At 42.1% G+C, this 11,446-nt stretch overlaps 1 protein-coding gene across 1 annotated transcript in view; it reads right to left on the bottom strand.

Moving 5' to 3' along the window:
* Nucleotides 1–266: 266 nt before the first annotated feature.
* Nucleotides 267–11,446, bottom strand: part of ufl1 (UFM1-specific ligase 1) — a 51,255-nt gene continuing 40,075 nt past the window's right edge. The window contains exons 17-19 of the mRNA XM_078399678.1: nucleotides 9,366–9,451; nucleotides 6,832–7,012; nucleotides 267–1,130 (exon numbers count right to left, since the gene is read on the bottom strand). Of these exons, the coding sequence (XP_078255804.1) occupies nucleotides 909–1,130; nucleotides 6,832–7,012; nucleotides 9,366–9,451 (489 nt within the window). The 3' untranslated portion in view covers nucleotides 267–908. The remainder of the gene's footprint in view (nucleotides 1,131–6,831; nucleotides 7,013–9,365; nucleotides 9,452–11,446) is intronic.

The following is an 11,446-nucleotide window of genomic DNA, read 5'->3' as shown; positions in this document are numbered from 1 at the left end:
GTGAGCACCTCAATTCATCTGTCTTTGACCGTCTGTCTTAGTCATAGACAAAGACGGGACAAATGTGCACGTTCCTTCATAAAGTTCTGTTGCACGAATTCCACTTTTTTATTTAATCAAAATAGTTTTGTTACATTTTGTTATAATTTGTTAAGATATTAGATAATATTGTAACTTTCCTTGAACAAAACAGGATTCAAAATTTCAGAAGCAAGCTTTAGGTTGGTTTTCAAGGAATCTGTGCCACCATGATTCCATAATGCACAAGTTAAAACAAAGGAAAGTATCAGATGAGTTTATGTTTTAAAGTATGATATTTGTGACTCCAAAACATAAATTGCTGGAAATAGCAAGTCAGGCAGCATCTGTGAAAAGAGAATCAGCATGTTTAAGGTCAGTGACTTTTCATCAGAGTATTTCAACATTTAGTTATTCTTGCTCTTCAAGACTTGATGTGCAAGGTGGCATAAATCTTTGGACCTTTTGTGACATTTTTCTTTCTTACCTTTTGTGAATCAGCCAATGTCTGCCGAAATAATTACTCTTTCTAGCTTAAAAAAATTCAATATCTTAATAAATGTGGCAATCTGAACAGATGTTCAGTGTTCACCTAAGCAGATCTGGTCAATTTTACTCTTCTCTGGATCTGAAATGTATTAGACAACGAAAAACAAAATCACTCTGCTATCTCCAACTTTTAAATGTTTATTTTATAATCCCAAGAAGAATGTTAAGGTCCAATAATTTTATTAAACCAGTTGTTATTACCCATGTTATGAATGTAATCATGGTAGAATGGGAATTTTCCTGACTAATATACAAATGGCATTTTAAAATTATAACTCTTTAATGCACAAATCGATTGGCAAACTTGGGCCATTCCAGGTGGTTATGTTTCCAATGTAATTTCACTCTTCTGTCACCGAAGTCTTTCTGGGTTTCAGCACAAGATCTTTGATGAATGGTGTTAATTCTTGCAGCTCCTTTCGAGCTGCCTCTCCTTCACTCTCTGCCTCTTTCTCAATGTTACTGTATTCGCCAGAGTCCTCGTCTCCTTTGCCTTTTCTGTGCTGACCAATAAGTTGTTTCACGACTAGACCTTGATATTTCACGAGGAGTTTGTACTGATCCTGAGGGGGAAAAACAAAAAGATCCTATTTACTACTTTAAGATTTTTTTTTGTTACAACTGCTTTTCTGACTAAGCCATCAAGACATCTTATGGTGTAGGAAGGAACTGCAGATGCTGGTATACACCAAAGATAGACACAAAGTGCTGGAGTAACTCAGTGGGTCAGGCCTTATTTTTGGCGGAAAAGAATAGGTGATGTTTTGGGTCGAGACCTTCTTCAGACGTCAGACTCTGAAGAAGGGTCTTGACCCGAAACGTCACCTATTCTTTTTCCCCAGAGATGCTGTCTGACATGCTGAGTTACTCCAGCATTTTGTGTCTATCTTATGATGTGGTTGTTGTCGTCATTAAATCCCAATAAACAGTTTCTCAGGTTAGAATTGTAATGTACAACACTGGAGAATATGAACGATGGGGAAACAAGCTTTAAAATTGGGCTGAATTGCCAGTGTTCAGCTACTCTGAAGCAAGTTCTAAATTTGTGCAGACCTGCTGAAACTCAACGTGGCATACGTCATACAATGTGGAAACAGGCCCTTCGGCCCAACTTGCCCACACCAGCCAACATGTCCCAGCTACATTAGTCCCACCTGCCCACATTTGGTCCATATCCCTCCAAACCTGTCCTATCCATGTACCTGTGTAACTGTTTCTTAAATGTTGGGACTTAATAGTCTCTGCCTCAACGACCTCCTCTGGCAGCTTGTTCCATACACCCACCACCCTTTGTGTGAAAAAGTTACCCCTCAGATTCCTATTAAATCTTTTCCCCTTCACCTTAAACCTCTATCCTCTGGTCCTCTATTCACCTACTCTGGGCTACGTGTCCCTGGTTTTCAACACTTGGTACCAAGCAGTCCAATTGTGGAGCCTGATCGTGTTAGAATCCCTGGCTCTTAGCTGGGGAATCTACCTCTCCAATCTCACACCAGCCAGAATTCTTTTAAAAAAGTAATCCGAATAGATTGAACATCAATAGACAATAGACAATAGGTGCAGGAGTAGGCCATTCAGCCCTTCGAGCCAGCACCGCCATTCAATGCGATCATGGCTGATCACTCTCAATCAGTACCCCGTTCCTGCCTTCTCCCCATACCCCCTCACTCCGCTATCCTTAAGAGCTCTATCCAGCTCTCTCTTGAAAGCATCCAACGAACTGGCCTCCACTGCCTTCTGAGGCAGAGAATTCCACACCTTCACCACTCTCTGACTGAAAAAGTTCTTCCTCATCTCCGTTCTAAATGGCCTACCCCTTATTCTTAAACTGTGGCCCCTTGTTCTGGACTCCCCCAACATTGGGAACATGTTTCCTGCCTCTAATGTGTCCAATCCCCTAATTATCTTATATGTTTCAATAAGATCCCCCCTCATCCTTCTAAATTCCAGTGTATACAAGCCTAATTGCTCCAGCCTTTCAACATACGACAGTCCCGCCATTCCGGGAATTAACCTAGTGAACCTACGCTGCACGCCCTCAATAGCAAGAATATCCTTCCTCAAATTTGGAGACCAAAACTGCACACAGTACTCCAGGTGCGGTCTCACCAGGGCCCGGTACAACTATAGAAGGACCTCTTTGCTCCTATATTCAACTCCTCTTGTTATGAAGGCCAACATTCCATTGGCTTTCTTCACTGCCTGCTGTACCTGCATGCTTCCTTTCAGTGACTGATGCACTAGGACACCCAGATCTCGTTGAACATCCCCTCTTCCTAACTTGACACCATTCAGATAATAATCTGCCTTTCTATTCTTACTTCCAAAGTGAATAACCTCACACTTATCTACATTAAACTGCATCTGCCATGTATCCGCCCACTCACACAACCCGTCCAAGTCACCCTGCAGCTTTATTGCATCTTCCTCACAATTCACACTACCCCCCAGCTTAGTATCATCTGCAAATTTGCTAATGGTACTTTTAATCCCTTCATCTAAGTCAATAATGTATATCGTAAATAGCTGGGGTCCCAGCACCGAACCTTGCGGTACCCCACTGGTCACTGCCTGCCATTCCGAAAGGGACCCATTTATCCCCACTCTTTGCTTTCTGTCTGTCAACCAATTTTCTATCCATGTCAGTACCCTACCCCCAATGCCATGTGCTCTAATTTTGCCCACTAATCTCCTATGTGGGACCTTGTCGAAGGCTTTCTGAAAGTCGAGGTACACCACATCCACTGACTCTCCCCTGTCAATTTTCCTAGTTACATCCTCAAAAAATTCCAGTAGATTTGTCAAGCATGATTTCCCCTTCGTAAATCCATGCTGACTCGGAACGATCCTGTTACTGCTATCCAAATGCTCAGCAATTTCGTCTTTTATAATTGACTCCAGCATCTTCCCCACCACTGATGTCAGACTAACTGGTCTATAATTGCCCGTTTTCTCTCTCCCTCCTTTCTTAAAAAGTGGGATAACATTTGCTATCCTCCAATCCACAGGAACTGATCCTGAATCTATAGAACATTGAAAAATGATCTCCAATGCTTCCACTATTTCTAGAGCCACCTCCTTAAGTACCCTGGGATGCAGACCATCAGGCCCTGGGGATTTATCAGCCTTCAGTCCCATCAGTCTACCCAAAACCATTTCCTGCCTAATGTGGATTTCCTTCAGTTCCTCCAGCCCCTAGAACATTTGGGAGATTGTGTGTATCTTCCTCAGTGAAGACAGATCCAAAGTAACGGTTTAACTCGTCTGCCATTTCTTTGTTCCCCATAATAAATTCCCCTGCTTCTGTCTTCAAGGGACCCACATTTGCCTTGACTATTTTTTTCCTCTTCACGTACCTAAAAAAACTTTTGCTATCCTCCTTTATATTATTGGCTAGTTTACCCTCGTACCTCATCTTTTCTCCCCGTATTGCCTTTTTAGTTAACTTTTGTTGCTCTTTAAAAGAGTCCCAATCCTCTGTCTTCCCACTCTTCTTTGCTATGTTATACTTCCTCTCCTTAATTTTTATGCTGTCCTTGACTTCCCTTGTCAGCCACAGGTGTCTCTTACTCCCCTTAGAGTCTTTCCGCCTCTTTGGGATAAATTGATCCTGCAACTTCTGCATTATTCCCAGGAATACCTGCCATTGCTGTTCTACCGTCTTCCCTGCTAGGGCCTCCTTCCAGTCAATTTTGGCCAGCTCCTGCCTCATGCCTCTGTAATCCCCTTTGCTATACTGTAATACCTACACTTCCGATTTTCCCTTCTGCCTTCCATTTGCAGAGTAAAACTTATCATGTTGTGATCACTGCCTCCTAATGGCTCAGAAACAGTTAAAAGCCCCCCATCTTTGATCCGAGGTGAAGTGCCATCCTCAGCTTTGCTACTGGGGCGTTTTTTGTGCATGGCGTGTCAGCTGAATTATTCCTTCCCATTCAACATGGGTAAATGCAGGTAGACAGCTAGTTGAAGCAGATTCCATTTGGACCTGTGTTTTGTTGAAGGTCATGCCTTGGGGGTAACAGCATAATCTTAACAAAAAATCTATATCTTTGTTGGGACAGATTAAGTATTTGTTTCCTATGCTGATGGTGCCAATGGGACAAGTTCCAATCCCAGCTGCAGATCACAAATCGGCATGGCAAGCAATCATTGTGGGGGAGAATATAGTATTAAGCATTTATGCCTCAGTAATGAGAACACAAGGGACATAATAGATCAATAACCCTTGGTCTTCCACCCACTTCTGGCTCTATACAAAGTCACAAGATGATGCAAGGTAAATACTTCCAAAATATGTGGTTATTCTTGCTGCTTCTACATCAATTCGACATCAGGTTTTAAAGCAGTTAAATGATTTGAAGCAAGCAGCACTCTTTGGACCAGTCATGTAAAAGTTACTCTACATATGTATCTTGGATGTGAAGTCCTGCAAATTCACAGATAATTAAGATTGTCTATTATTAAAAAATGTCTATTCCTCCTCTCATTGCCAATCTCCAAAGATATGTGCAAGAGTATCAGTGCAGGGTATTCATTCTCAAAGCCCGCTCTTCCAGCCAATTCATGGCCGATCTACTTCACTCAAAGTCCACTTTACCCATAACACCATTTCTTTATTGATGAAAAAATCCTGTGGTAAGGAATTCCAAGACTCAAAACTCTCAGAGAAGAAATTCACCCTCATCTATATTAGGTGCCCACTTATTCCAACACAATGGAGAAAAATATCCTCTCATCATTTAGTCACAAGAGTCATGCAGCACAAAACCAGACTCTTTGGGCCAATGCAGCAAGACCGAAGAGCCTGTTCATGTGTTGCATTGTTCTATGTTCAAAATAATTGGTTCAAAATTTTTTCCAATAATACGTTAGACTAATTGTCCTTTAGTTACCCACTTTTTGACAATTAGTCACACTTGCAGTTCCTAATCATCCGACACATCTCCAGCATTAATTTTGGGAAAATTATACCTCGTGCATCCCAGAATCTCAGTACCCACTTCTTTGAAGATCCTTGGGGATTATTCACCATTAGTCTCATTCTGATGAAGAGTTAACATCTTGGGTCAACGACTGTTTCTTTTTCTGCAGCTTGACCAGCTGAGTGTTTCTAGCATTTTCAATTTCTACTTTAGTCCCATTGGTTTGTGTAATTATTCCTCTGGTGATGCGACAGTATTTAATTCTTCGTCAGCATTACTCCGTCTTAATGGGAAGTTCACATCACCTTCTCTAATGAAGAGTGATGCAATGTGTGTTTCATTCCTCTGCCATTTTCTTGTTTCCCATTGCTATTTCACTAGCCTCCCTGGGGCCAAAGTTTACACAAGGTCTGAAGTAGGCTCCTGACCTGAAATATCACCTATCCATGTTCTCCAGAGATGCTGCCTGACCCACAGAGTTACTCCGCTACTTTGCATTTAGATTTAGATTTAGAGATACAGCGCGGAAACAGGCCCTTCGGCCCACCGGGTCCGTGCCGCCCAGCGATCCCCGCACATTAACACTATCCTACACCCCAGGGACAATTTTTACATTTGCCCAGCCAATTAACCTACATACCTGTACGTCTTTGGAGTGTGGGAGGAAACTGAAGATCAGGTCACGGGGAGAACGTACAAACTCCGTACAGATGGCGCCCGTAGTCAGGATCGAAACTGAGTCTCCGACGCTGTATTCGCTGTAAGGCAACAACTCTAACGCTGCGCCACCGTGCCGTGCCACCCACCGTGCATTGTTTACATGGAACTTTCTCCTTCTTTGGTCATTCTCTTAATGGATGCTCAGATTCTCTTTCACTTATAAACCAAGAAGAAAATACTCTTGCAGCTCCCTGCTAAAGACCGTGATAAAAATTAGGGCTTATTTGATGAAACTTGCTTTGCTCAAGCAACACTAAGATACAGAAAAAATGAATAAATAATAGGAAATAAAATAATGCCATGCAACATATGAGTTTTTTCTCTATATATTCCAAAGGGGAACTAGCAATTTAAAAATATGCAACAGTCATAAGGTCATAAGCGATAGGAGTAGAATTAGGCCATTCGGCCCATCAAGTCTACTCCGTCCGCCATTCAATCATGGCTGATCTATCTCTCCCTCCTAACCCCATTCTCCTGCCTGCTCCCCATAACCTCTGACACCCGTACTAATCAAGAATCAAGTTAATTTTTAATCGAATCTACCAACTCTCCATGTACCTCATGTGCCTTAATGTTCGGGATCAGCCTAACACTAGGTACCTCATCGAGAACTTACCTCAGGAATCTTGCAATTGAGGAAACTGATAATCTGTGGTACACATCTGCCAGGCGCATGAAGCATGTGGTGTGATGAAAGTTGGAACAACAGAACAGACGTCAGATGCAGAACCAGGGCAGGATCCTCAGTTGTTTTGACTTGTTCAAGTAAAGCTTGCCTGTGTTGGAACAGGACTTGCCTAGGACAAGAGGGTATTTTGGTTGAAAGTTAACTGGGGTTTCAAAAACATGTTAGCACAGAATTCAGATCTGGACTTTTTCTGCATTGCTCTGAAGATAGACACAAAAAGCTGGAGTAACTCAGCTGGACAGGCAGTATCTCTGGAGAGAAGGAATGGGTGACATTTCGGGTCGAGACCCTTCTTCAGACTGCTTAGGGATAAGGGAAGAGAGATATAGACGGTGACGTGGAGAGATAAAGAACATTGAATGAAAGATATTCAATAAAGTAACGATGATAAAGGAAACAGGCCATTGTTAGCTGTTTATAGGGTGAAAATGAGAAGCTAGTGCGACTTGGGTGGGGGAGGGATAGAGAGGGAATGCTGTGTCTATCTTCGGTTTAAACCTGCATCTGCAGTTCCTTCTTACACATTTTGTCTGCATTGCTCTGATTTGCATACAACATAGCCCAAATCTAAAACAAAAATATTGTTCACATTTTTGATTTGACAAATTGCCAAAAGAATATTTGGAATTAATATCTGGAATAGTTGAAGAAATGAGAGACAAATAGCCTTCTGGAAATAAACCACATCAGTCCATTGTAAATGTGCTTCAAGAATATTTTTAAAGAGTTGTGTATGGTGTTAATGCTAAATTGGAAATTAAGAACAAATGGTCAAAATCAGAAGCATTAGATGAAGAAACCTTAACTGTAGTTTTCTCCCCTTCAAGAATATTTAAAAGATGACCTGCGCATTTCATTGTTGGCATTTGCTTAATCATTCACACATTGACCCAGGCAAAATGGGTAAGTGCTTTTAGAGATCTCTCCACGCACTCCAGAGTTGATTAAAAATAGGTTTGCAGGATGGGGAAAGGGGATGATTTCAAGCTGATTATAATTGTTAAAAACAAACTACTGGAAGAACTCAGCAGGTTCAATTAGTATCTGTGGAAGTACAGTGAAAAGCTTTTGTTGCGTGCTAACCAGTCAGCAGAAAGACAATACATGATTATAATTGAGCCATTCATAGTGTACAGATATAAATGATAAGGGAATAACGTTTTGTGCAAGATAAAGCCAGTAAAATCCGATCAACGATAGTCCGAGGTCTGGGAGTATAGAGGGGAGATAGCCAATATAAAGAAGTGATACGGAGGGATGAGATAGGAGCTGAAAGACGGGAGGTGTAACTAGGGGAGGAAGATGATAGGCAGATGGAGCTTGTTGGGGAGAGGGCTGAAGAGGGTGGAAGTGCAGACAATGGTTAGAAGGTAATAAATAAAAACATACCAGGCTGTAGATGCTGCATCTGAATCTGGCCTCTGCAGCCTTCTTATGTTTTCTCTCATCACCTTCCAGCCTGTCTCTACTTCTACCTTCAAGGATTCATCTGCCCCTTTTTGTTTTTCTTGTTTCTCCATATGTCTATACCTTTCACCCCCACTGGCCACTGTCTCCCAACTCCATCTTCTCTCTCCCCCCTCCCGAACTAGCTATGCCTGCCCATTATCTCCCTCCTCACTTGGTTCCACGTATTGTCTGCCATCTCCTGCCTCATCCCTGCATCTTATCCCTTTATAGTAGCCGTCATCCCTCGACATTCAGTCCTGATGCAGGGTCTTGACCCGAAACACCTACCATCCCTCTGCCTCCAATGCTGTTTGATTCTGTTCTAGGTTAAAGCATCTAAGGGTAGCATGGCAGCAGATTTGCTGCCTTACAGCGCCAGAGTCCCGGGTTCGAACCTGACTATAGTTGGTGCCTGGACTGAGTTTGTACGTTCTCCCCGTGACCATGTGGGTTTTCTCCGGGTGCTCCAGTTTCCTCCCACATTCCAAAGATGTTGGATAGAACTAGTATGTGGGTGATCGCCTATCGCTGGTTGGCGTGGAGTCGGTGGGCTGAAGGGCCTGTTTCTACACCCCATCTCTAAACTAAAATCTAAGCTGCAGTCCCTTGTGCCTCTGATTACATAAAGGTTGTTGATGGCGGCATTTAAAATTAATTGTTAATTTAAAAAAAGAATACGGTGCACATTGATCACCTGGGTGGGGGAAACACATGAAGGGCAAATGAAACCTGCGTTAGGGACTTCTGCATCTATCTGGTCCAATTTCGCTGGGCGGGACTTGACTGGAAACGAACACAAGAACTTCAAAAGAGGAGAATATCGCCTTTTATGCATGATTTATAAATCATAAACTGATGCAAATTGATCCAATTTCTAAGCAACTGGTGTTGCTATTTGTTATTTACTCTTAAAAGGCCTGCAATCAGATTTACTCAAGGACAATGCACGCTAACATAAACCCCATCATTGTAAATTACATTTTCCAATGTGCACATTTTTCTTTTAATTTTACCTTTCTTTCTTTTTATCGATCTTTTTGAGTATAATTCCACAAACATCTGTTACACCATCCAAAATGGAAAGAAACTCTTCAATACACTAAATGGGGGGAAAAAAGTAAATCAACCAAAAGTCCTGATTAACTCAATCAGAAACCTTCCTCTAAAGGAGCTGGTTCTGTTTTAATACTTCACTGAACCTTATGATGAGTACTCATAGCTTCTGGATTTGTTGCTTCGCCAATTTCAAGTGCAGGTTAAATACAATTGCTGAGCTGGAACTAACCTTTTTTAACCTAGAATTTATTTTACTAATTTCAATCTCAAATTTATACATGTATAATCTTAAAATTAATTGCATTTATCTTTCTCAATATAATAAGCAAAGGTAGAAAAGGTCGCATCCTATTTCAACTCTGTGCTATAATTAATTCTTCAGTCATGAAAACTGCAATTTTTCATGAATTTTTCATGAACCCCCTACAATATCAACTCTCTCAGTGGCGAGGTGGTAGTTACTGCCTAATTATGCCAGAGACCTGGGTTCGATCCTGACTCTGGATGCTGTCTGTATGGAGTTTGTAGGTTCTCCCTGTGACTGCATAGGTTTTCTCCGGGTACTCCACTTTCCTCCCACACTCCAAAGATGTACAGGTTTGTAGGTTAATTGGCTTCTGTAAAATTGTCCCTAATGTGTAGGATAGAATTAGTGTATGAGATGATTGTCGGTCGGCATGGACTCAGTGGGCCAAAGGGCCTGTTTCCACACTGTATCTCCAAACCAAAGTAAACTAAACTCTTCACAATAAAGACACGGTAAAGGTGAGCACATGAGTAACAGACACAAGTATGTCAGTGGTGTTGGGGTAGAGCTACTGTCTTATAGTGCCAGAGACTTGGGTTCGATCCTGACTACGGGTGCTTGTCTGTACAGAGTTTGTACATTCTCCCCGTGGGTTTTCTCCGAGATCTTCAGTTTCTTCCCACACTCCAAACATGTACAGGTTTGTAGGTTAATTGGCTTGGTATAAAAAAATGTAAATTGTCCCTAGTGTGCGTAGGATAGTGTTAGTGTGCGGTATCGCTGGTTGGCGCAGACTCGGTGGGCCGAAGGACCTTGTCTGCGTTGCATCTGTAAACTAAACGTAGGAATATTGGGCAGCTCTAACTCTTTTAAGTCAGTCCACACTTGGTTACACCTTTGTCACCAAATGTTTTCCACAATTGCAGGAATAGGAACACTCCCTCTCCTAGCCTGGTTTTAGGCTCTGCTTTGAGAGCACTAGGAGAGGAGGTGAACAGGAAATAGGATGTCTTTTCCTGGCAGGAGAAAGATTTCCACACAAATGAATAGCAGGAGGGCAGAGATGGTGGAGGAGGTCAGCAATGGGTAACCCGGTTATACATTTTGTAAGTACTTTGATGATTAGCCCAGGCCTGCTCAGATCTCTCAATCCTTTCTTCAGTACTTCTATTTCATTCATAAGCTTACCATTTCCTTACAACCTAGACTCTTGTCTCAGTCTCTGGAGCAATGATTCTGCTCTTAACAGTCTCTTAACTTGGTCTGTGCCTCCAGACACACCAAAATGGTTGACACTTAACTGCCTTTTCAGTGAAGAGGTAAATAGGGGTGAACAATAAAATATGGCAGTGTGTAGGAAGGAATTGCAGATGCTGGTTTAAACCGAAGATATACACAAAAAGCTGGAGTAACTCCGCGGGTCAGACAGCATCTCTGGACAAAGGGAATAGGTGGCATTTCGGGCGTGATGTCACCTACTCGAGCTTTTTGTGTCTAAACTATGGCAGTGTCTGCATTGTCCACAACTTATCAATGAACAAAAAGTTAAGACTGACAGCCAACATGCCTTCATGTTGTACATTATCATCGGAATCATGGGGATAATATTCGGATGTGGTTTATGTGGGGTTGCGATGTACAGTCTGTTTTTTTCTGCTTACCCCCAATAATAAATGCTGATACTTAAACTTGGACGGGAAACAGTGGCATAGGTGGTAGAGCTGCTACCTCACCGCACCAGGGACCTGGTTCGATCCTGACCTCAGGTGCTGACTGTGTGGAGTTTGCACA

The sequence above is a fragment of the Rhinoraja longicauda genome, chromosome 5 (assembly GCF_053455715.1).
Source record: "Rhinoraja longicauda isolate Sanriku21f chromosome 5, sRhiLon1.1, whole genome shotgun sequence".
Classification (NCBI taxonomy): Eukaryota; Metazoa; Chordata; class Chondrichthyes; order Rajiformes; family Arhynchobatidae; genus Rhinoraja; species Rhinoraja longicauda.
The sequence above is the reverse complement of the archived record's forward strand: the minus strand, read 5'-3'. Positions and strand labels throughout refer to the sequence as shown.